Source organism: Phoenix dactylifera, chromosome 16 (assembly GCF_051530095.1).
Source record: "Phoenix dactylifera cultivar Ajwa chromosome 16, Ajwa_hap1_PhDact_Kaust_v1.1, whole genome shotgun sequence".
Classification (NCBI taxonomy): Eukaryota; Viridiplantae; Streptophyta; class Magnoliopsida; order Arecales; family Arecaceae; genus Phoenix; species Phoenix dactylifera.
The window spans coordinates 8,158,989-8,185,820 of NC_143205.1; the positions used below are offsets into that span (position 1 = coordinate 8,158,989).

Sequence of the window (26,832 nt, forward strand, 5' to 3'; positions counted from 1 at the left end):
CCAAACGTGTCCAAGTCATCAAAATGTACGATTGTTAGGGGGAAAAAAAAAGCTCCGTCGGCGAAAGGGAAAAAGAAGAGCAGGGCAGAAATCTAGCAAAGGGATGGTGCGTCAGCCGCGTCCCGCCGACACTGATAGAAGCAACAGTAGGGTTCCATGGTTTGACCGGATCATCACCACGTAAACAAGTTGTTTATTGTTGGTTACAGTAAACAAGTTGTTGAGTCACAACTATAACAGGATTTCATGTAACGCTTGTTTGATTGCCTGCGAGCAGCTTTGCAGTAACAACGACATATTCTTTTACCTAAATTTAACTGAAAAAAAAACGGTAACACATTAATGTAGAAGAATATATTAATATAATACATGATATCATTTTTTTTAATTAGAAATAATAACATTAAAATTTATAATTCATATTAATTGATATCCTATAAACACACTACTAAGTTGTTCCACCATTTCAGGGAAACAAGCACCGACTCCTATAACTCTTTCAAGAGCTGTCTTTGAGTAGGACTGGAAGTAGGTCAGGCCATACTCCTATCTAAATTCGAGCCTAAATTTTTTTCAGACTTCAGACCGGACTTAGGCTCAAAAATTTTTAGATAATCTTGTCCCAAGTCTAGGCTCGAGCCCGGTCAGAATTTACCCATTTAGGCCAAAAATAGATCCACCCGAATCCAATTGAAATTTAATATTTCATAATATTGCTTCACATGAGTTAGTTAAAAATTAAACTCTCTCCTATAACAAGTAAATAATATATGACACATTCTTCTCAACTAAACTATTTTTAATGTCTATTACTTTCTAATTATTCTTTCTAAATAGCAACATATAAAAACAAATTAATTCAAACCTGAATTTGAGCTCCATTGCAAACCTTATTCTGGCTCAGGTCGAGCCAATAAACTTAGCTCGAAAAATAAATGGACTCTACATTAAGGTCAAATTCAGTCTAAATTTTTCGAACCTAGCCCAAAGCCCTGCATGATGGGCCCCAGGCCGGACCAAGCTCATTGCCACCCCCGGTTACAGGGTTACAAATTTCAGTTCTCACGATTGAAGGCCTTGGACATTGCATGCTGGTGCTCCGCGCGACACTGCTGCAGGGCTGCGGATAATTTGGGTGGTTGTTGCCTTGTCTCCATCGCAATAAAACACAAAAGGGCAAAAGTTTGGTGGCGTTTTGAGTACGTACAACGACGCCAAATGGGCATCCACCTACGGCATAAAAAAGAAGACAGAAATATAAGCACGGGCCAAATGGCTCCAGCTATAGTCAGATCCGAGCAAGTACAACCACACGACGTGATGTTTAATTCGCTACATTTAACCCTCAATCAGTCGTGAGGAATAGCAGCTTTACCATTGATTGGGCATCGTCGCATCCCAATTCATAGAACCTCGACATCATCCTTTGTTATTCTAAATTAACAATCGTATTCAACCAAGTACATCTCTCAAAGCTCCTTTCTTTGTGACAGCGCTGGCTCAAAAGCAACCAAGCATCTTAACTGGCTGATAATAACCTTGTTGACATGGAAGCTACCTAGCGTTTTAGTTAGCTTGTAATCAAGCAAGGACATTCTGCAAAGCATCACTGAATCTGTGCATCCAACTCAGGCCGGTAATATCAAGTCTATTGGCCACAATTATTGTTTAATGACACCCGCAACACGCAGATCTATTAAGTTAAAACAATACATGAATGATGGAAGGGAATACCAATCATTTAGTGTGTTTCTGAATGAAAAATGGATATATCACTCCGCGAATGGCAACACTCATATCAATGCGATATGAAAGCATACATCAAAGTTTTTTATCACATTGCACCAAAAAAAAAAAAACTTTTTATCACATTAAAGTTGTTCTCTAGCAAATTTCAGGACAAAACAGGCCAACTTACAACTTCAGGCGTTTAATTAACAGTTCTGGTCCTTTTTAACCTCATCCAGTAGATTAAAGAGAATGCAGCAAATATTGCACAGTTGCAAAATCTCTTCCATTTTTCCTGCCTTCCATTGTTAACACAGTTTCGAGTACAGATTGACAAACTAAGCAAAAAATTCCACAGAATAAAAGGTACGAGATTCAATAAGAAAATTCAAAAAAGGTGGTCAGCTAGAATTCAACCTGCGGGCATCAAGAAAAATGCAATGTTTCAGAGCTTTTCTTCAGGTCCAGTAGTACTTCACGCCCATCAAATTCTGCCAAAACAAATAGCTGATGTCAGGCTCAAAAAATGAAGAATAAAGCACTCAAAACTTATAGCAAGCAGTGTTCTGTAATTATAACTTCAACATAGAAATAACCTCCAATACAAAGAGGTGATACAACTGTTACGGGTAATTGCACGCATAAGATTTTGTGTTTATGGGTTGTTTTCCACTGCCAATTCCTATGAAGACAACATCCTCGATGAGAACAAGCACTTCCAAACTGAAATCTGCTCTGACCCTTTTATATTGATCAGATATTCTCAAAAAACTTAAAATGGTATTTGAGCACATGATCACCGTCTCAATTATGTTCCCCTTAAAGACCAAATTCCTAAATTATCCTAATCATACCAATACTAGACATCAGTAGAACCAAATGAACAGTAAGAGTTATGGTGCAAACAGAAATATTAACATGTGCACAGTTCTCAAGCTAAAATCAAACACAATTCACTGATTTGAAGCCCCATCCGCATTATTATTAGCTATAGCAAACAAAGATTTTTGAAATGTAGAGAACAGGGCAAGATCCATTAGTAGAAGCTATTTACTAGGTATTCACAAGATAAGAGCATGCATGTTGCAAAATGGATAATTAGTTGCAATTAACATGGACCATGGAGATGAATATTGGAGCCAATGAAAGTGTCCATCACACTACAGCTTCGAAAATCTGGAGTCAAAACCAACATTTTTTACCATTATCAGTCCTCAAGCAGACCTCTCAGATTCACAAGCAGACAAAGTTCATGTTACAAATTATTCCAAGTTCTAATTGACCTCTTTCATGAAAAAATATCAACTGCAAAAATTTATTGCAATAATGTCAGTCCAAATCAACATGCATCTACCAATGATTTTTCTCAATTTCTTTATTGCTGTACAAGAATGTACAAGATCTGACATTTACGGTATGTTTGGCTTCTTTGCTTTGGAAAACTTAAGTTCTTGGAAAACCAAGTCTTCCAGCTGATTCGATGGTGGGAAAGCAAAAACAATATAGGGAAGAATTTTTTGCCAAAATTGACTCAATTTTTCCTTCTCCGTGAAGAACTTTTTACATTGTTTCTTTCCAATGAATTTCAAACAAGCCAACAGACCCTTGGTCAAATTCTGCAAGCTTGCAAATGCCACACTGTGCTGGTTAATGCAGGCCAGCACACACATTGTCAAGCCAGTACTAGCATCCAATACAAGTTAGTGCACAACCATTAAATACTTTCTAATATTTTAATTAGAATGAGTTTTTGATCCCTTTTTTTTCATTTCAACATAAAAAAGCTATTGTCTTGGCTATGCCAGCCACAGGCCCACATGCCCCATGCCATCAAGAATTCTTGCGATCATCAAGTTAGCAGAATTATCTTGTACAAGGTTAGAAGATTCAGCCAATATAAATTGGCCTTGGCAAAAGACCAAACCAAGGATTTAAGCTCTGGTTCTGGAGCCAGTATCAGTAAGAGAATGGTCGGGACAATATCGTTCTGACATTTGGTGCAGATTATAATCCCAGTGATTTACTAGGATGCCAATTTTTTTGTTTCTGGTTTTCTTTGTTGTTTGTTGTTTTTAATGATTATTAAGAAGGTTTGTGGGGTTTGTTATAATTTAGGATTAGGAAAGGTTTTTGAGCCCACAATTCGGTTTATGGTACCACTACTGGTAAGCACCGATACTGGATTTATGGTGCTCGTGATCTGGGTTCTCTCCCATTCTTCTCTCTTTCTCCCTCCGCTTATTAAGTTGTCTTGTATTAAAGGATGTACTAGCACAGGATCCTTCATTGAGCCTTCAACCTGTGCGAAATCACAAAACCTAATCCCTCAATAACATCTCCTATCCTAGACAATGATACAAATAAATCCTAAAAAGCATCTGAACAACTATTAAAAATAACAAACAAGAGAAATAAATTTAAACAATAAAAATTGAAAAAAAAGGCATCACGGTGAATTACTACAATACTGTACCCTCACAAAATGTCAGGACATCAGAATCATCCATCCTGATCATTGTCTCAGTCCATCCAGACCTATACCAACTATAGCAGATCAGGACAGCTGGTCCATATAGACTAGAGTCCCATGGCCATCCCAAGACCTAGTTTCTCATTGATCTAATCCACGATAGCCGAAAAGGACTGAGTCAGACCTTGTCCTGAACCCCTGGATCAAACTGAGATTGAGGTTAGTTTTGAGTTTCGCTCAGTATCAACAATTTCAATCTCTCGATGAAACTAGTAAAACTAACTATAGATTTTTTTCAAATTTTACCTAGATATTTATTGTCATTGGGGTCATGTCTGTTTATGCTGCTTAAAGAAGAAAAATTTAAAAAAAAAATACCTCAATAATCCTTCAGATGCCCTGGTCCCAAGCTCACTTTCAATTTACTCAATCCAACCACTTTTCAAAATAGTGGTTTTCCTGTGGCTGGCGCATTGGCCAATGCACAATCAAGGGAGAGATTGTTATCAAGGCAGCAAATGAGAGGAACGATAGAAGAAGGCTCGACAAAAGTGAAGATACAGAGGGACAGTGCTGGAGAGCTCTCGATTTGAAGGCTATAGAGAAGGAAAATAATGTTGATGGGGTTCTCGTCAAAGGCAATAAAGAGAGTGATGTGATAGGCCTTAAGTTTAAGGTAATCTAGGAACATTTTTTTGAGATGTTGAAAGGCACAGCTCGATGACAACATTGCAATATGTAGGCTTGGGAGAAGCGGGTGGTCCTATGATGAAGAAGATGGTGATCAAGCATTGGAGGATATGGTGAAGGAGATGGCCTCCATATTAGGGTGCTAAAACAAACCCAACGGCTCTAAAACAGAGACAAGAAGGTAGGACATGAAGACAGATTCTTTAAAATGCATACTATTTACCTCTAATCTTGGTAAACTCATGCTTGAACAGCGGTCTGACCGCAAACTCATGACCAGCTACCAAATCAGTTCGATCCAAGACAATGGGTTTAGAACACTAAATGCACAAGGGTACAGTTTATAATGAGATATCTTAGTCATCCTCTCACCCATGAAAAGATGAGAATTGAATGCTTGATTAGTATTAAAGAAGCTTGAAAGGTCAGAAAGAAACCTCTATGCAGTGGAGGCAGAAAATCCAAATCAAAATTCATGTCTAAGCTTACATTTTTATTGGAACTGCTATTGAAATACATAAAAAAGTAATCATTCTGGACCCATAGACGAACTGGATTGAGTCTTAAACAAGAATGAGTTAAAAAGGACTCTATACCTTTTTTCCTTTTCTTTTTTGCACTTTCATTTGTTTCTTTTTATTATTACTGCACAAATCACGTTGGTGGCTAAATATAACAAATTTACTAAAGAGCAAACTTAGAGAAAAGGGGAATTATAGCACTTGTTTAGGAAAGAAAATGAGCAGCAAAGAATCGTTGAAGAAGAAAACAGATGGAAGAGAAAAGAAAAGAAAGAAGTAAAAAGAACTGGATAAGGATAAGATTAAAAAAAATCTAGAAAAAAAATGAGCCACTAAAAAGATAAAAACAAACCTCTAAAGCACTCATTCATTTTCATACATTTTAGTTGATTTGGATCATAATAAATAGAAATTTATGAACCCTGACCGGTGCCTCATGCTGTCATGTAAACTGAAACTGTACTAATTACTACTTGGATTAAAATCTTCAGTGGCAATCTTGTCATCTTTGTTTCTCTCAATTATCAACTTTGAACAATACCTCAAGTGAACTGCACCAATGGACTTGGGTTCAAATTTTACCGGTGGCATTTTTAAAAACAACTCTCTCTCTCTCTCTCTCTCTCTCTAATGGTGGTATTCCAGTCAAGTATGTGTATGAGCACGTGCATATGTATCTCTATGACTATCCTGACTGTTAATGAGGCAAAGCAGAAGCTTCATGAATCTTTAAAAAAAAGTTAGAAATTTTTAAAAAAATGCGCATAGTTTGTGATTGGATATTAAGGGAATTGATGAAGATTTGGCCATAATGGTCAACACATAAAACACGGACTGCCATATTCAGATTTATAATTTGAATCGATTCACTGAAAGATGGCAGAACCAATACCGATTGGCATGCCAACTGATAACTGACACAGTATAGTACTAGTCCGTACTGTACGGAACCACGGCATGCCAGAACCACAGGGAGGGAGAAGGGCAGTGCTGAAGACAAAGAAGAAGAGGAAGGGAAAGGGGGAGAGGGGAGAGGAAGGAGAGGGAGGGAGAGGGAGAGAGAAGGGGGGGGGAGGGAGGGACTCATCCGGAGGCATGGATCGATCTGCAAAGCGAATGGAGAGATGCCTGGTGGTGTAGGTCCACTGACCTACCAGCTTCAATCGGTCTCCTATATCCGACGGCCATATACAAGGAAGGATGGGAAGTGAGAGAAAGGTTGGAAGGAGGAGGAGGAGGGCGGCGACGGCGAGTGGAGGCAGGAGAGAGGCGAGAGTTTCAGAGGGCCACATGAGGGGAGAGGGAGAGAGGGGGGGAGAGAGTGAGAGAGGCCGGAGGAAGCTAAGGGGTTGGGGGATCTGCAATGAGGCAGCGACGATGGATGAGGAGGGTTTTAAAAGACGCACCCAAGGAGGGGGAGGGATGGCGATCGCAAACCAGGGGTGAAGTGTGGCCTATTTAATCAACATGCTAACCAAGGGGATTGGGTTCAGCCTATTTAATGAAATAGGCTAACCGATGGGGCATTTCTAATTGGGTTCGACCTATTTACCAAGTCGACAGGACGAACTGCCCCAGTTTCCTATCAGTTCGGTTTGGTACGTCCCAAACCGAACGGTACGACCAACCATGGACACATCACATAGTAATATATAAAGAAAGAGATGAATCCTCCTTTATTAGTTGTAAAAATAATCAAAGCCCAAAGTATATGCCTTGCATAGAAGGCATAATTTGAGACAAAATATAAGCCTCATGAAAGCCATTTTAGTTGACTCATATTGTTATAACTAGTGTTGGTTAAACCATGTTGAGCCAGCTAGTTCGCTGCATATCGACCAGACCGATCGATTACCGGCATGGTTTATAATGTCGAGACATTTCATCACTCTACAACTCCAAAACCCTCGACTCTAAAATGAAGGCTCAAAGGCGAAGCTCCTCTGGCTCTCCTGACACTATTCCCTCCCGGCCAAGTGAGACCCCTAATATCCCCCTCTCTCTATCCAGCTCTCTCGACACCATTTGAAGCTCCCTCTCTCTCTCTCTCTCTCTCTCTCTCTCCCCCTCCCGACACTATTCAAAGCCCTCCAAAAGCTCTCTTCCTCTCCCCTCTCTCCCTCTTCTTCTTCTTAGGGCCTCTCCCTCCACCTTCCTGTGGTTTCGATACACTGCGGTTCGGTATGGCACATACCAATAATGTACTACACCAATTGTCGGCTAGCATGCCTGCCGGTACGGTTCTGCCAATATTGGTTATAACCAAGATTCGTCGTCTCGATACCGAATCCTATACCGGTGCCACACTAGCACAGTGTTTTTTTGGCGTACCAAGTGTTGGTACTGGTACCGAACTGGTATGGTACGATACGCCTCATACCGTCCGATTCCGACCGATACGACGTACCATGGTTATAACCCTTGCTTATAAACCAATATGTCACTATAACTACATAATGTGAGTTAAGCCTCGGACAACACCTTTTTTGGGACTACTTGGTGGACTAAAACATACCAATCTATGGCATAAACACAGATAACATGGTCTGTTTCTTTTGTGGAGATTCATCCATGAGCATCTACTATGTAAAATAGCTCACTTAAACCAAACAATTCGAACTAAAATATGTATATGATGACAACTAGATTAGAAACCAATATGAAAATAGGTCAAGCGGAATTTGACCAGTCCAAACAATAAGTTTCATGGCTTAAATTATCATTTGAATCAAAACATTGGCATTGTTACAAACATTTTGGAGCTGTGTTGATAAAAATTGGATAAATTTGTTCCTCAACATCCTCGAGTACAGATCATGACAATTCTCATTTGCCAGGATGCTATAATATCTATTAACATATGGCTTCATTTTAGTGTATAGTTTAACTATTTCATTAATACCTGCATGTTAAGTACTTTTATCTTATATTTAAAGACAAATTTTCTATTTTGTTATTTTCAGCCAAAAATCACCAAACATGACTAATCCCAAGCCAAAGCATGCTTCACATTTAGAAATATTTGGTAGATGTATAACCAGTTGTCTCATACTATCCTAATCTTTTTTAAGGTCTTCCTAACATCCAACATGGAACTTAATAAAGATTAACAATAAGTATTCAGAAAATGAAAAAGAGAATTAAGAGTAATATGTGCTATAAGGATTAAGGGGCATATGTTTTCTTAAAGAAAAACACGTGTTGGACAACTCAAGTAATTGGCACTTACTATCTTCTGGAAATCAAGCCAGCACCAGAAGACCTAGAAAAGAGATGTGTAGTTAGCCTCCTAGACTGAAATAGGACAAAGACTTGCAATAAATTTAAACAGAGCCACATCGCATTATGGTGCCAGGAAAAAAGATCACTACCTTCCCTGCTGTTTCCCTCCAAAACCATGTCTACCATTACTTAGTCCTTTATTTTGGGTAGATCGCAAATTTGTTCTATCAAGATTTGTTCCATTTCCAACTGTGATGTGTATGGATGAATGACCAGATCTCATTTCAGATGACAAACCATTGAGGTCCTCGAGATTTTTTGACTTGCTTGAAATTTTAACATCTAAGAGCCCTTGGATGATGTTAAAGCTGACACCATTTGATTGTTGATCATGCACTTGTGAAATCTCCGAATGCTTGTCATATGAATCTCCAAGGTTTGTCAGGGCAGCACCTTCCATAAATGACACATTGTTTGCCGTTCTGGAATCAACTGACAGTAACTTTTTTTGGCGGTTGCTCTGTGCAACAGGAGTAACAGCTACTGAAGGCAGCAATGATGAGTAAGGTGCAGAAGATGCAGCAGCAGCCGCAACTTTCGCAACAGCTGTAGTAGCTGATATAATTTCTTGAGCTCCTTCACGAAGGTGAATATGGTCCCCTTCAATTACAAATAACTGAAATTGCATAGCGAGCATGCCAGCCATAAGACAACACAAAATTATGAAACAGCTCAAATGACAAAGGAAGAAAACATACTTCTTGATGATGAGCCACAAAGTCATCAAGCTTGCCATAGTGTTTCTTGTAATCGTGCCAGTGAAGAGGTGCAAGCATTTTTGCCAGCCTATTTGGTAACTGAATGTAACATGTAGTGCCAATCAGTTCACGTATAAAAGACGGTAAAAGAACATTCATCATTGACCACTGACTGAGCTACTGCTAAATTTTTAAACAGAGGTACTCACAGTTGTGCTGATCCTGACTCGACCATCAGATCCAGCTGGAATAGCACGCACGATACATGCCAAAAGAGACCTTTCATCTAGAAGAGTGGGCTCCACAAATTTCCCAGGTATCATTGAACTTGGTGTTCGTACAGCTGAGACAGAAACTTCAGGAAAACTCATTTCATTCTCATTGTATTCTGCTGCAATATTGGAGCTTACAGAGTTGTTTGGAGGAACAGACTCAACCACACTAGAAGACTGTTGTTGTCCTGATGTCAAAACTGTCTCCTGTGATTGGTTGACTGCAGCAACTGTCTTCTTATCCTGTACCTGAGAAGTTAAAAGATGGAGCATCATTAAGGCTGCCTTCTAAAATCAAAACATGAGAAATGAGTAGACAGATTTCATGCTTTCATCTTATAGCATTTAAAATAACTGAACAAACCTTAAGCTCACTTACCTGTTCTGGTGGTTCAAATCCTAATGTAGGACTAAACTGAGAGTTTGCATTCAAGGTGTCCTGTGGTTCTTGGGACACTGGATATGGTTTTCCATTCAACTTGAGCACCTGATATTAGAGATTTAGCACAAATATGACATTTAACTCTGGTATGACTTAAGTAATACACGTGTAAAGAAAAATGTTCTTGCTCGTCACCTGAACTTCTTCACTTGATCCGCTGATTACAGGACTAGATCTCTGCTGTTGGCTGATGTGGTTGTGAAGATGGTCTGGATGGACCACCTGCCTTTCAGCAGCGAGCTCAAACCTATAATTGGCATCTGGTCTTAAAAGATTCTGCTCTGATTGAGATGGTTGATATTTGTTCTGATTAGGTAGTTGTGAGATATCAGGTACTTCCTATAGGAGAACCAAGAAAAAAGAATTTATTTTAAAAAGAAAATAGCCATTTTGTTACGAGTAAGCTATGATCTTCTCAACTTAATGCTATTGATACCTGTTGATTTTGCCGCTGCTGGTGAGCTGGAATTGTAGATAATGGCTGAAAATGGCCCATTTGAGATTGAGGAATGGGTGAGTTGGTTGATGATACAGATTGTGGAACACCTTGCGGATGCATCACGTAAGGATGCAATGCAGTCATCTGGCCAGGAGGAAGAAAGGCACCCATCCCAATTATGGAAGATGGAACAACTGGAACACCAGCACCATGTTCACTCTGAAAAAGAAAAGAAACAAAGATTCTCAGAAATATATACATATATTATCAATTATATTACACGTTGATAAGAACTAAACTGAGATCAGGCAACAAAAATCTCAAAACATTATATAACTAATAAGAACTTTCTAACATGACCATGATACATGAAAAATGAGTATGTAATTTGGTTAACTTATCAAACTAGTATAGTCATGAGCATCATAAATCAGTGATACAACCATATATGACCATATAGGCAATATTTTGAGATTGCGAAACCGCATAGAGATAGCTTCACTGAAGACAGAAATAGCTAAACTACTACTGACTGACCATTCCTATACCTATATTTTACCTATTTTATTTACCAATATGGATAACTAGAATTTAATCTATATTTCAAATCTTCAAATAATCCTTGTATATAAGATGGTTACACCATGGGAGAAAATGATAATTTAACAAAGAGTACCCAATCTACCTTGGTTCTGGAGTTGGCTTTCTAAAGGAAGAAGTATAAGATAATTAGTAATGTCCCTTTCTGCATTATGTAGTTATACTAAGAGCATGACTAATGCAGTCCCATCCATTATCTCATCTACCACCAGCTTCAGCAACGAAAATATAGAAATAGAATATTTCAAAAATTTAATGGAAACACTACAGCTCGGATAATATAATGACCCCACTTCAAATTTAACCCACATATGATAACAGGCCATGACATGATTTAGTTGAATGAGGAAGCTACAGCATCAAACTATCAGCATCTTCACTTTTCACCCCAAGAATTAACTACTCTACAATCACAATGTAGACAGAGTTTTTGTACATCCAATCATCTTCCATCTCATTTTACCAGAAGTTATCAGTTACTTGGGACTATAAAATAACCAATCAATGTTACTAACAAAAAGTATAGCCAATCAATGGGCTAAGGACCCCAAGACACTAAATAAAAGCATTGCCACAGTATGATAGGCCTAGAAATGTAGCTTAAAAACAAGCTGCAGAACAATCATAGTCACAACATCCCATAGTTAATCAAAAAGAAACCAAAAACAAATTAAATCAGCAGATATCAATTAAACGATCCAAACATAAAAATGATATGACATTTAGAATTCAGTGACTGGAAATGGTTTCATTTCTAAGGTAATTATGTCAGCAATGCAACACTCTTGCTAAACTTTATTTCTTGAGATCTTATTACTAGACTTTCATCATATCTACGAAATCAGAATAACACAAGAAGATCAAGAGAGTTAATTTTAAAGGTGTAAATTAACTAAAAATAACAATGCATCCAATTGATTAGTTACCTTTCATCTAAACACCAAAGCGAAGCACCAATAGACAAATGATGCTTTCCAACTAAGAATAAGCTCTTAGCAGACTGAGAAGGTAGCAGGTGAAAGAGTTCATTTGATGAGAGGAGAAGGAAGTTTCTCTCAGCAATTTATAAAAAGCTAGCTAAAATAGAAGTGTGTAAAACAACAAAATAAGATAAAACTTTATATAAATAACACCTAATATTGGTTGCATCTAGCATATGTCATTAAATTAATGGCTCTATTTTAAATAATACATAAGATAAGAACTCAAAATATCAGGAAAAGTATAAAGCATAAAGAATAAATGAATTGCTGTCATTAGAATATGCAACACAGAAAAATGCAAGGGCATATTTACCGATGTGGTGGAAAATGAGCCTGATGATATGGCATGACCTGATTGGTCCAAGTCAGAACTGATGTGGCGTTCTGCATGACCGCCTAAGCCAAGTCGAGGAACCAGACAAGCATACCAGAAGACCAAGATGCGTAACAAGATTGAGGCCATCTGGAGATGATGAGCGCACCTCGTTTCACCAAAGAGATCATGCAGGAGCCCTTGCCAAAGAGGTTCAAGATGCCTCAGTTCAAGCATTATGATGGTACCACAGATCGATGATGGACCATCTCAAGAGCTTCAAAACTCTCATGATACTCCAAGGAGCCAATGATGTCGTGATGTGTTGGGCTTTCCTAGCCACTTTCAGGAAGGCCCTTGGTTCTGGTACTCGAGCCTTCAACCAGGTTCAATTGGATCCTTCAACTAGCTCAACGCTAGTTCATCAGCCACTTCATATATAAGAAGAGGAAGAGGAAAACCTCAACCAGCATATTCGCTGTCAAGCAGAGGAAAAATGAGCCCCTCCAAAGCTACATCAGCCGGTCTAATGCCAAGATGCTGGAGGTGCACGAGCTAGATCATTCCATCATAACGATCGCAGCGATGAATGGACTGAAGAGATCACGCTTTAGCTTCTTGCTGGAGAAAAAGCGTCCCAAGGACTTGGCCGAGCTCTTATCTCGAACGGATAAGTACATCCGTGCCGAGGAGGTAATAGCTGAGAAGGAAGGACGCAAAAAACGCCAAAGCCATAAGGAGAACGACGAGCCAAGGAGAAAGTAAAGCTGAGAAGATAGAAGCATCATGTGACCTTGGGGCCTGCCTTGGAAGTTTAGGAGGTATATTCCTCTAAATGCCCTAAAAGCTCAAATCCTGATGGAGATCCGAGACCAAGGATATCTCAACTGACCTCAAAGGATGAGAACCCCTACTAATAAGAGAGATCCGAACAGATATTGCCGATTCCACAAGGACCATAGTTACAACACCGAGGAACATGGAATGCCGTACCGGTCCGTACCGGCCGGTACGGGCCGGTACGTACCGGTCCGGTCGTGGACCGGTACCGGAACGGATAAAAAACCGGTATTTTCCGGTTTTTTATCCGAACCGGCCGGTACGGGTGCGTACCGGCCGGTTCGGGCCCGTACCGGCCGGTTCGGAGCCCGTACCGGCCGGTACGCACCTCGTACCGGTGCGAACCGGCCGGTTCGCACCGGTACGATTTTTTTTTTTTTTAGAACCACAGCGCCGCGCGCTGTGGTTTTTGAAACCACCGCGTACCGGCCGGTACGGGACCGGTACCAGCCGGTACGTACCGGACCGGACCGGTACCGTACCGGTCCGGCCGGCCACCGGTACGCCGACCGGTACCGGTACGGCGGACCTTGCCGAGGAATGCCTCCAACTAAATGAGAAATCAAAGCCCTAATTCGACAAGGGCATCTCCGTTGCTACGTCAACGATTAGCGAGAGAGCGCTAAGCAAGGCAAATGAACTCCAGACAAGCAAGACAACAGTAGGCTGCTCGCCAAGGTGGTCACCTCAATCTGCGAAGGAGCTGAGGCTGGAGGATCCTACTTTTCAACTCAGAAAAGTCGATAATCTAGCAACCTAAGCAAAAGGACCGTACCCAAGGAGCCAAGGTCACCAAACGAGAAGAGCACTAAGCAGCCAGCTCTAACAATCTCAAGGCAGACCATAGTAAGAACTATGATAGTAAATTTTGTACCTTTTGTTACAACGATCAATGAAATCGTGTTTCAGCTTTTCCCCGAAACAGCATTCTGAAAATTTCCAATTAGACTGGGCTGAGGCGCACCACAAACTAATCCCCGGAACCTCCAAATGAAAAGTCAGCTAGACTAGGCTGAGGAGACACCCTAGGGACCAATCCTTGGGACCTACAGGATGAAAAGTCCCAGCTAAACTGGGCCAAGAAGACACCCCAGGACCAATGCCTGGAGCCTCCGAGATGAAAAATCCCAACAACTAAGCCCAGGAGACACCTCGTGGACCAATCCCTAAGACCCCGAGAATAAAAAGTTCCAGCTAGACTGGGCCGAGACACCCCAGGAACCAATCGCTAGGACCTCCGAGATGAAAAGTTCTAGTTAGACTAGGTCGAGAAGACACCTATGGACAAATCCCCAAGACTTCTGAGATGAAAAGTCTCAGTTGGACTGAGCTGAGGAGACACTCTAGGGACCAATCATTAAGACCACTGAGATGAAAAGTCCTAGGACAAACTAAGCTCGGATAAGAGAAAACATACTCAACTGCTCGTGTACTAGCTTACTAGCTATCCAAAACAACCCAACTGATCAAAGGTCAGATGGCTCCCGAGGATCGATGACTCGAACAAGTGCTATGGCGCAAAACTGAATGACTACCGAGGACCGGCTTTCACTATCTCGACCCCTACTTCTACAGAATTCTGGTTATATTTCTATGAAATTCTAGCTTTATTTTTATGGAGTTATGGTTATATCTTTATTTGACCTTTGCAGAAAGATCTCAGCTTATCTCTAGAAAGTATTATTTTAGACGTCTTTATGGCATTCTAATTGTATCTCGGTCCATCTCTGGAAGACGTTATCGCCATATTTCAACATATCTCTAAAGTGCTTATGGCTTTATCTTGTCTTAACAGATATTCTAGATTTATCGTAGCTCATTTTATCTTATTATGGCATTATGGACTTGTCTTGGCCTATCTCCAAGGGCGTTGTGATCTTATCTCAATCAACATGTAAGGTTTTCTAAATTAATTCGGCCAAACTCAAGCACTTGGAACTATCTTTAAAGTGCTTATGATTTTATCTTGTCTTTCTTCTCCTCACTCGTCTTTACTTGGCCGACCTCATATACGTAAGCTCACTTTTAAAGTACTCTAACCTAATTCGGCCGAACTCAGCATCCATGAGACGCCCTCAAATTTTCGGAACGAGAAGTTAAGTCATTCAAACTACGAACAAAAAAGGAGGTACACATAAAAGTAATTCTATGCCATTAACATTTACAATATGTGATTGCAAAACATGTCAAAAACTAGACAAAGATCCATTACAAAAGGTCAAAATTCGTCAGGCTCTAGCTCTACAAGGTTGACGGCTCTAGTTCTACAAGATTGACGGCTTCAGCAAGGTCACCCAACTCAGCGGCGGCACCAAGAAGCGCAAGAAGAAGGCCTACACATAGGCCTACTCCTTGGGGCCTGAAGACTCAGCATCACCGCTGCTAGCCATGGAAGGGTTGAGATAGTTGAGATTAGCCTCAAGGAAAAACTTCGCCACCTAACCCTTGCACTTGTTGAAGCCCTCCACAAAGGTCTCAATAGTAGTGTGGGCGAGCTTGGCATGATAGTCCCCCGAAACCTTGTACTCTTCCACGGCTCAGAGGGCCTTCTTCTCGGCCTTGGCGGCCTAGAACTTGGCAATCTTTAGCTCCTTCTCAGTCGCAGCAGCTCGAAGCTCCCAGTCTTCTACAACCCCTAACTTGCTCTTAGCAAATCTCAATTTGGCCTCTACAACAACCATCTTCTTCCTGGCCTCACGCAAGGCCCACTCAAGCTCCTCCGCCTAGCGCCTAAGACGCCTTTCGTATGGTGAAGCCATAAAGCCTGCAAGCTAAAAACAGAGTTAACGAGAAAGTCTAGCCTTTGAAAGACAAGGAAGAAAGAAGTTATGGAACCACCACTGTACGGCAACCTAAGTGATTATCTACTAGGAAGAGCCTAACGAAAACTCTCCGTATGACCGAGTGGGTTCAAGAAGATCTACAAAATCTCTCCAAGTATGGTGAAACTGTTGAAGCTTGCTCCCCTTATATAGGGCCACAAAGGGTCCAGATTAGCTCGACCGATCGTCTCTCTGCCCGGATCAGCAAACACGTGTCACATCCATCCTCCTCCGGATGATCAATAATGCTTTCAAGAATTAGAACAAGGCAACTCGCCCTTTGGAACATTCCCACTGAAAATTTAATGTCCCTCTTAAAGCAGCATAGAGTCCGATGATCTAGTTACTTCCTTTGCCCAGACCAAAGAAGACGGGTCGGACTTAGAAGTGGGAGGGCAAGTGATGTGGCGGAAACTGAGCCTAATGACGTGGCATTACCTGATTAGTCAAGTCACAGAACTAATATGGCATTCCACGTGACCGAACCAAGTCTACCTAACCAAATTGAGGAACCGAACAAGCAGACAAGAAGACCTCCAAGGTCATGATCACCCGAGGTGAAGCGAACACTCTTCCAACTCGACATCTGCCCCAAGCCGACTTGAACTCTCTAACCTCGGCAAACAATTTTCCTACCCTATGCAGCAAGACATTCCCTCCATCAAGCCAAAGATAAAGATCACCATGATAGCCTCCAAAAATTATGCCAACTCTTCAAATGGTTATAGCACAACCCCAGAGGTTACAACACAACTCCAAACTATTAAGATACGATTCCCAGAAGATCCTAGCTATAAATAAACCATGAGCCCTTGCAAGAAAGGTAACGAAACAAGTCTTCTAATACCAGAATCCTCTAATACCAACATTACCACATCTACTATAAGCTCCTTATTCTCTCTACCTTCTTCCTCATCTCCCACAAAAAACACTTTTTGACTTGAGCATCAGAAGGCCCAATCGGAGCCAATTCAGTGAGCTCTCTGACCTCATTTGTTGCCTTGCAAGTCCATGGAAGTAGCCCACATCTTCAATCCGAGGATCGGCGGCAACACTAACTAATATAGAAGGTTTTGCTATTAAAATTAATATGAAAGAATTAACAAAGTTTAATTTTATTAACAAAGTTTGGGTAAGTTGTATGAAGGACATGAAAGAATTGTTTAACGATACATGGGCCCTTTAACAAGCACTAATAAATGTTTTCTAAAACAACTTTCAAATAAACTATATGCAAGTTAGGATACATTAATTCTTACATTTTACATAAACCTACATAGAGGAATATGGATAGTTGATATCAACAATAAAAGGCTCTCAGAATAGAAAATGAATGGTTCCTTATGACCTAAATGCACCATAAATAGCAAGAGTTTTTTCCCATAAATTTTAGTCATAAGATCTTATTGGGCAGGATAATGCCTCTACATATGCAGATTTGCATTCTCAAGCAACATGATAAGAATTTCACATATATGCAAACAAATTATTTTGGGCATGATCAAGCAAATAGTTGGATTAGACATTAACAAACTAGAAAACAAGCAATGATAGTTGTATCTCAGCTTTACACTAAACAAAGTAAAACAAGTATTACCAGCAGCTGTAAATCGGAGAGAAAACATTTGAATATTTGACTGATGTAAAAGTATAACTTTTAAAATATTTAACCTGTATACTACCTTTATAGATGCATTGGAAGCTGAAACAAAAGATGAACCGCCATCCAAATTTCCATTAGGTAATAACCCCATGTTTCCATTTATTGTGCCACCATCATTCGCATTAATCTGGTTTCCCTTGCTTTGTGCGTATGAAGATAAACCCTTTGAGTTCTCATGAGACACTTGTGAATTATCTTTATATATTCCACTTCGTTCCCTTGCATCAGCTAACTCTAATTGGAGCTGCTGTATGGCTTGCAGATGATGCCGCTCCATTTCCACAAACTAGCATCAATTTATCAAACAGGACTATCAGAATCGAGACTTAACAGTGAATCTGCAGAGTTCCAATTATATCATAAATGAAATCGTAAAAATACAGACTGGCAAACTTATTGCAGCTCATCTATTTATTGATGCATTATGGTAGCACATAAAAAAGGAAAAAATGTAACAATAGGCACATGATAAAGCAACCTGTTGTTGAAGACCAAGCCAACATTGGTTAAAATGCTCAGTACGTTCTCGTAGCTCAGCTTGTAACGACTGGTTGGTTGTGGATTGCAAAGCATCCATTTCTCGAATTCGAGCAATCCAAGTTTGTGCCTCTCTTAATTGTTCATCCTTGTAAAGAATAGTTTCCTGTGCAACCCTATGCTGAAAGGCAAATAACTGTTAGGATCTGATGTCAAAAACAGTGTTATTCATAATTGCTTGAACATGACATAATATTCTATTAAATAATTTAACAAGAATTGAAACTTATCCAAATTAATACAGTCTTTCAAAAAAAATGAAGGCATATTGTTTTACCACCTTCACTGTTTGTCAACAAAAACTGAAATAATCATCTCAGTTCAATCCAGCTTAAAAAAAAGTGACGCAATTTCTGTTAGGAATTTCTCTTTTCTGTATGATTGAATATTTTCTGTACCCGATTTTTATCTATCACAAACTGGTTGCTCTAGTTATAAAACAAATGTGAGAACACCTAATCTTCATATATTATGTGCACATTTTGCGTACTACATAACAGTCTGTTATAGTAAGACTGCAAGCAGGTCTTATTGGATAGATTTTTGGCACACCCCAATACTAATTTATATTTGAATCAGGTCAAAAAGTTGAATCCAAGCAAATCTATTTCCATTCAGGTAGCACCAAATCAGGTTAAAGATTTATTTTACTGATCCATTGAATTTTTCAGATCTAATCAGGTCAAAAAATAATCCAAATACAAACCATTAATAACGTGTATAATTGAACAACATCTGGATATTATCAACAACCACTCAGCATAAGATTTGATTGACAAACACATATGAACTACAGCTAAAAACAAATTTTGATGATATACTGTAAACCAACAATTAAGAGAAAATTATTTTCTTAAATTCAAGAAGAGTTGTGTAAAATGCAATGTTATACTTTTGTATAGGTTCTGATAAGTTCGCATTTGAATTGGGTTACTTAGCGTCCATACCCACTTTACATGAAAACTTGCCATGATTTCTGATCCAAGCCTAATCCAAGAACTTCTACAGACTTTCTTTTGTGGGGTCTTTATTTTCGTACAATCTTTAAAGATCTGCCAATGTAAATTCCACTCATCCATCCTCTCTTTTAAGCATCAGAACTAATCATCACCAGCTAGTCTTGAAAACCGTAACTTCACCCAAAGAAATCTATTTTTTTAAGATGTCCAACATGAGGTTTTCATTGCTCTATGCTCAAGGCAAGGCCTCGAATAACACCATGAGGCTTATCACTAAGGATTCATAACAAAAGCATAATATCAAATGGCTATTGTAAGATGTAAACCATATAACTTTAGGTTATGTAGGAAGACTGCATGTTAGAATTTCATTATTTCTGCAACCAAATAGATCAGAAGAAACATATATCATGTATGTCATTACATGACATGGTGAGTGAATTTAAATTCTAAACTAATGTACACAAGATATGTCAGCTCTAACTAACCAATATAATTGAGTGTGCAGTTGGCATGTGAATGTCTAGTACCCACATCCTTTACATGATTTATATTTCACAATTTCTTTTACATTTCTAAACTATAAAGTAATATTAATAGGAGTTGCACCTCACACTTTGATTGCTTTATGCCTTTGGCTTCATAAACTTAAGTTAAAGCATTGCTAGATATAAGCTAGATTTACCTGCCACAGGCATGTCATTCCAGCCCGGCACTGGCTTGGCATGTGCCTTGCGAGTGCTTGGCATACACTTGGTATACAACAGCCTACATAGGCACACATGTACTAGCACACAGTAGGGCACTTACATGAAAGATGCAACTCTATTCCAATCAGCCACAAACTACACTTTAATTCATGAATATAAGAACTTCTCATGAATTAATTGTGAACAAGAGCATGTAACTGTTCTATTTCAATGGCTGATTAGTTAGCTGAAACCAGCTAGACAACTTATTTATAGCCAGACATGCCAAATTTTGTTTGATTTGGTGAACATTAAACTGAGGCTATACCTTAAAGTGATTTTTCATCTCCTGTCCCATACCCAAGAAGCCTAAACTCTCTTTTCTTGAATATGTCCAAAATCAACATTCTAATCACGGGCAACCAGCTAAATTAATAGATAATATTGAGTTGGGACTGATTCAATCATGTTTACATCCTGATCCACATCAACAATGGAACTCTAATCTAGGTGGGTAACAGGCCGTCAAAAGCAGCACGTAGGTGCCTAGGCAGTCCGCCTCGGAACCTAGAGAGGCTGAGATACCCAGATAATTGTCTATTAGGCAGTTTTTTCTGAAAATGTTATATAAGCACCTCTTTTTTTATATTCTACTCCCATCTTTTCATCAGATTTGGCTGTTTTTGTGACTGAAGAAAGCCCTATGGGAGTGAAAATAACTACCTTCCTAATAAGCCACAAACCCTAATAGACATTCATCTCCTCGCAACTCCATTGGCTCCCATTTACTCCATTAGCTCCAGGACTTCTAGCCAGCAACTTTCCAGCCTCTGGCAGCCCTCCTACAAGCCTCCGACCATTGAAAACAGCCTGCTGGCTGCCATCTGAATACCCAATGGCAAGGTTTTAACTCCCCATTTCTTTTTTCCACCAATATGCTCTGCTTTCCTTCCTCTTCTTCCGTTTACTTCCTTTCTTCATTCCATTTTCTACTTGTTTCTGTTTCAAGTGATCCATTTCTCCCCATTTGCTTCCCCTTCTTATATTTCCCTTTCTTTCTCCTTTATCTTCTCCTCTAGTCCTTTTCTACATCTTCTACCTACTTTTTTCTCTCCTTTCCATATTCCTACCCCTATTTGAACCTCATTTCTCTTTTCTCCATTTCTACCCCTGTTTCGTTTATTCTTCTTATTTTTTCCTATGTCACCTTTTATCCCTTGCTCTAACATATTTTTCTCCTGAATTTCAAGTTTGTTTTCGACACATTAGATTTGTACTGTTTTCTTTTAGATTTATGACTTTGATGAATTTGGTTATTGTTTATTGTTTGGTACACTAATATTTGATGTTGTGAACTCATATGCAATGAAGTGATGCTTTGGTTTGCATAAATCTTATCTCCTACCACACTATAATGCTTTATTATGTTATTTGCATGGATGATGTGAAAAAATTAGTTAATTATGCTACATATCTTAAGAAATTGTTACATTTTTTTGAGCATTTGCATCCTAGTTTTGTAAATTCCTTGGTAACTCAAACACAATAACTTTAAAAATAACCTGAACTATCTCAAGGAAGCCATAACTTAAATTGACTTGAAAATATGTGCTGAACTTCACAGACTGCAGATCTATGAGAAATAGATGATTCAAGAGCATAAATCAAAAAAGAAAATCTGAGAGGAACAACCTGCTCCTCCAAAGCAAGAAACTGGTTTTCTTTTTCTTGTATATGTTCTTGCAAATCACGGATTTTCTTAAGGTGCTGTGCTCTTTCAGCTTCTAAGTTATCTCGCTCTCTTCTGCAACCAAAATTTTTAAAGAAGAAAATCCACATTAACAAAAGTTGCTTATTAAACCCATATATAGGCCAATTAGAAGTACGGAAAAACCACTAAAAGTAGACCATTCACAATTATTTAGTTTCTGAATTAGGTAGGCCAAAATGACTTCAGTACAATTTTTTTCATTACAGAATAAGAATCACTAGGGAACTACCATCTGTATAGTCGTAATAGATGCACATGTTAATTATATGATATCCAATAGGAAGTCATTGGTGTTAATATCCACAAAACCTTATAGTGTTATTTGATGACACTACAAAGTGCATTAAGTTTTTTCTTTTTTTTCTGGTAGGACAAGTGCAATGAAGGTTAACTGAATCGATGCTTTCTTGGATAAGGATAGATATTGACTAGTATCGCTTCTATCATTAGACAAAAAGATGAAACTAAAAGAGGATGCATGCATTAAAATTAAAGCATGGCAGATGGTAACAGTACAGATTGATTCCTAATCTATCAGGGAATATGACAGCATACAGAAGAGAAACATGTGTAAGAGATATTGCACATATTAAAGTGTGCATCAATGAAGGATACCTATTAGAATAGAATGAGTGTTACAAAGATGAGAATATTAACGTGAACTTTTGGAAAAAGTCGAGCTGATGAAAAATGGGGCATAGTAGCAGAACTGCAGAAGGTTACAAGAGCAAAATACAAGAGAAAGTTTCGGAAAATTCACTAAGACAGTATTCGCATAAGCAATATATGCCAAGGAAGATCCTACTAAAGAGGCAATCTCAAATATAAACTGGAAAGCCAAAATTGAGATGGTAAGCCGATTTTCACCAAACTAGCCCATAAATGATTTCCATATATTATACGCTAGAGAGAATTTGACATTGGAACAAGACCAACAACAAAAGGATACATTATGTAGTTTACAGCAAATCATGATACCGACCGCATACCTGAAGGTGGCTAACTCTTTGTTTTGTTCCCTAAGAAGATCCTCCTTAGCCCAAGCCTAAGCAAAAGAAAGGAAAGGCATCATTTATATCTCTATAAACAATACCCGAGCCTCTTGTTGAGAAAGCAATACTAAATCTGAAAAATCAAAACAAACCGCTTCATTGTCAATTTTCATAGCACGTAGCTCTCTATCCTTCTCTTCCAATTTCATCTCCAACTCATGTAACTGTTGTTCTCTTTCTTGTAGTTGTTCCTGTGTGATCAAATTTTGTGTGTGTGTGTGTGTGAGAGAGAGAGAGAGAGAGAGAGGAAATAGATGAGTGAACAGTGACAGGCTTCATGAAATCTATTGATTTTCGGGAAGAGCAGCTAAATGTATGCCATTTATCAACTAGCAGAACATAGGGGCATGAGAACAATGGATATAAAGCTCTTTTTTGTTCAGCTATTTGTCCAAACATAAAACAACACAACCACATTTTCAGATCAAATTGGCTAAGTGCATAAGTGAGCTAGAAAAGCTAGCATTTTTGCAATGAAGAACAGCAACAACTCAATGTTTGTGCAAGCAACCAAGGAATGTCATTGCTAAATGTCATGTGCTACAGAGGCTGGAGGCAATTTCAGCAAGTTGGATGCAACTATGATCAAAGACTCATTCAGCAACACAACAGGATGGGTTCAATCAAAGCTACATATCATAGATAGATTAAATAAGGAAACAAGCATCTATGGGATGCCTTGTCTTATGTATCCAAGATTGGCCAATGACATTAACTATCGAATCATATTTGCCAAGTATTCATCTGTGTCTAACTAAAACTGATTGATGAATATGTAAGCAGAATGTCCAATTAAACGATGAGTGTATCACAAACCCAACTTCATTAAGCAATTATGTCCAACATCCCAATAAGTAGAACATAGTTGTAGGGGTAGACAACATGGTGCCTTCCTTACAACAATAAATGAAGTGGCAAATTAAGCACAGAGACTACAAAGAACCAGAATAAGAAAAGACAGACATTTTGAGTAAGACAAAATATTCAGTAGTCATAGATTCTGAAATACCCCAATGAGGAAATGAATGCACCATAAATGCACATTAAGCAAGAATCAAGAAAAAAGGTGCATTGAATAGGGAACCTTTAGTTCGACAGCAGCATTTGCATGCTCCTTGATTTGCTCTTCATAGCTGTTCTGCACCTCCGAAATCTCCATCCTGGCAATAACCTGAGCTCGCAGCTCAATCTCCCTCTGCTGAAGCTCCTCTCTCTGCCTGGTGATACTTTGCAGCCTCTGCTGCAATATATCATCATTCAAACCCCCGCCAACGATCGTGATCGAACAGAAGTCCACATCCAGTGGCCCCGTTCCCTCCTGCACCTTACAACAAAGCACCGTCACTCCTAAACCATCAATAAACGGTTCAAAGAAACCTTCTTACTGCAAGAAAAAAAAAAATCTAAGATTTGCCTTATATACCTCATATATCGTTCTCTCATCGGATAGCCCTAGTTTAACGTGCTCCTGTTCCTGCAGACCATCAAGGGTTTCAGAAACAAACCCGACAACCAAAACGACATCATCGAACAAGAGAAATGGAAGCGTCTTTTACCTCTACCCCATTGTTGCGAAAGGGATGCTCGGAGACGGCGCGCCACTCCTTTCTGGCCGGCTGAGAGGAGGACACGGCAAGGGATCCGCCGCGGCCCGCGGCAGCCTCCATTGAGATCGAGATCTCTCTCGGGCCCCCTTCAACTCTCCAGATCGAGTTGAGTTCCGAGGGCAAAGAAAAGAGCTGTCACCAAGAGAAGCGATCGCTCTCCGCCCCTGCAGAGCAAGGCGGAGCCTCCAAGAACAAGCCGGAGACAAATAAGGGGTAGGGTTTAGGAATAGGGTTCGAGAGAGAGAGGGATCTCGAGAAACCCTAATCTGGGGCAAGACCTACGAGGACGCGTTGGGTTCTAGGATTTCATGGATCGAGGGGAGGTGGCGAAGAATCGGGAAATCTTGAAAGAGAATTTGGGAGAGATTGGGATGATGAGAGGAGGGGAGATGGGGCGTTAATGGAGGAGGGAGAAAAAGAGAGAAGTGAAAGCTCCCGCCATTTATAGGGGAAGAAAGGGGGTCGGAAGGGGGAAGGGAGAGGAATCGGGGTCCAAGTGAAGCGGGTCCGATCACCGCGCCGTCGATTTTGGTAGCCGCAGGAGTCCACAGCTAGTTGAAGAGTTGGGAACCGGAGGGAGGGGCTGCGTTGTGGACTGCGATTGGCTTGGGACTTCGAATTCCAATAGGTCCCCTTAATGGAAGACTTCCAATAGGTCTGGGGCTAATCGTAGATCGTGAAGGTGGAAGATCATGGGACATTTAATTAAAAAATATTTTTTATTGTTTTTTATATTGTTATAATAAAATAATATTTTTTTAGAAATTTAGGTAATGTTTTAAAAATAAATTTAGGATTCATTTAATTAAGAATAATATAGTATGAAAAAATAAATCGCACATCAAAATACCAGGCATAAATAAAATGAGAGAGATATTAAAATAAATAATAGATCTCATGCCTATTTTATTGATAAAGAAGATAAAATAAATACCACAAAGAAGATGGTATTAATTTCTCACACCAGGTTACCAAGTGGGGATAATCTGAAATCATCATTACTTGATGGAAATATCCCCACTTATATTATATTAGTATTATATTAATTAAATTATATAATTAATATATTAATTTTATTAATATTATATTAATATATAAGGTAGATATATAATAAATAAATATTAATAGTAATATGTTATCTATATATTAATTGTGATAAATATTAATATATATCCTTAAATATATTATTCATATTAATATAATATATATTTATTGTAATTATATATTTATATTAATTATCTTTACCAATTATTGTAATTGTTGCCCAATGATGCAAATCGAGAGACTGGGATTATTTGGATTTTTAAAATGTTACAATTTTGTGTAATAGAAAAACAAACTTTTAAAGTATTTATGAAGTAAATTATTATATGTATGTACAAATATAAACTTAAAAAGATGAATACAAAATGAGAGAAATACACAATACAACAAATACAAAGTCTTTATAGTAGTTTATCCTCCTTCTCATGGGAGTAGGCACCAGTCTCAGGGAAAGCGGCAGGGGCTTCGGCTGTGGTCTGACGGGACAACTGCCTCTTCTTGTATTCAAACCATCGAGGAGATCTTCTAGCACCTATATCCACTTTACATGATATCTCTCTTGAAAATTTTACTATGATCTTTTCCAAAATTACAGCATGATTGTTTTACCCATGCTCACAATCAAATTTAGTTATTTTTCTCTAGAAATCAACCAAATCCACCCCAATTAAAACCTTCCATAATTTTGATTATACTTTATAATCCAATTCAAGGTTTGGATGAATCTTTTCCCCATGTTTCAAATTCTGTGAAACTTGTTACAACACAAAAATATAAAGATACAATCAATTTAATAAAAAAAATAAAGCTCTTTAACGAGCAAAATGAATACCCTTGATGTGGGAAGTGGTGGAGGCCCTTATTGGATGCTTGGAAGCTTTACTTCAATACTCTAATCAATGCTCTAATGAGTAGGTGGATATGATCTTGAATACTCTCTTGAATCTCATTTAATGCTAATCTTTTTAGTTTTTCTTCTTGTTTCCTTGTTTCTTCTCCTATCTTAATTTGTTTTCAATGCATTTATATCTCCAAAAATGGTTGAACATCATTTCTAGCTATTAGAGAGGCAAAAGATAGCCTTTGGAATTGAAAAAATTCATTCTGGGCTCGTAAAAAAACTAGTTGTTTAAAGTATCAGATGTAGAGGGGTCAACTCGTGCTCTTCAGAAGTTGACTCTTCTTTTCATCCGTTCGACTCAAGAGCGAGTTGATTTTTGCTATTCTTATTTTTTGTTTGAGACCATTCTAGGGTCGACTCTGTTGGTCCTAGGGTCGACTCGTGCTAAGCAGGGGTCAACTTTTAAACTGCTTAGGTCGACTCACAAAAAGGCTATTTTTTATTATGTTTTATCATTCATTTGAGACCATTCTAGAATTGACTCTGCTGAACCTGGGGTTGACTCATGA

At 38.9% G+C, this 26,832-nt stretch overlaps 1 protein-coding gene across 5 annotated transcripts; it reads right to left on the minus strand.

Moving 5' to 3' along the window:
* Positions 1 to 1,819: 1,819 nt before the first annotated feature.
* On the minus strand, positions 1,820 to 25,049 carry LOC103721343 (RNA polymerase II degradation factor). Of its 5 annotated transcripts, none has more exons than XM_008811515.6 (16): positions 24,328 to 25,049; positions 24,195 to 24,245; positions 23,856 to 24,095; positions 22,864 to 22,962; positions 22,709 to 22,764; positions 21,641 to 21,752; positions 18,242 to 18,421; positions 17,783 to 18,049; positions 10,540 to 10,761; positions 10,239 to 10,409; positions 10,041 to 10,148; positions 9,599 to 9,910; positions 9,390 to 9,488; positions 8,781 to 9,307; positions 8,639 to 8,671; positions 1,820 to 2,219 (listed from the first exon to the last, which is right to left on the minus strand). In XM_008811515.6, coding segments are annotated over exons 1-16 (2,589 nt in total). In that variant the 5' UTR covers positions 24,439 to 25,049; the 3' UTR covers positions 1,820 to 2,218. The 5 variants fall into 5 exon arrangements, with proteins under 5 accessions (XP_008809737.3, XP_008809735.3, XP_088568803.2 ...); XM_008811513.6 differs by having other exon boundaries at positions 10,239 to 10,442; XM_088712677.2 differs by having other exon boundaries at positions 23,856 to 24,089; positions 24,328 to 25,037.
* Between the last annotated feature and the right edge of the window lie 1,783 nt (positions 25,050 to 26,832).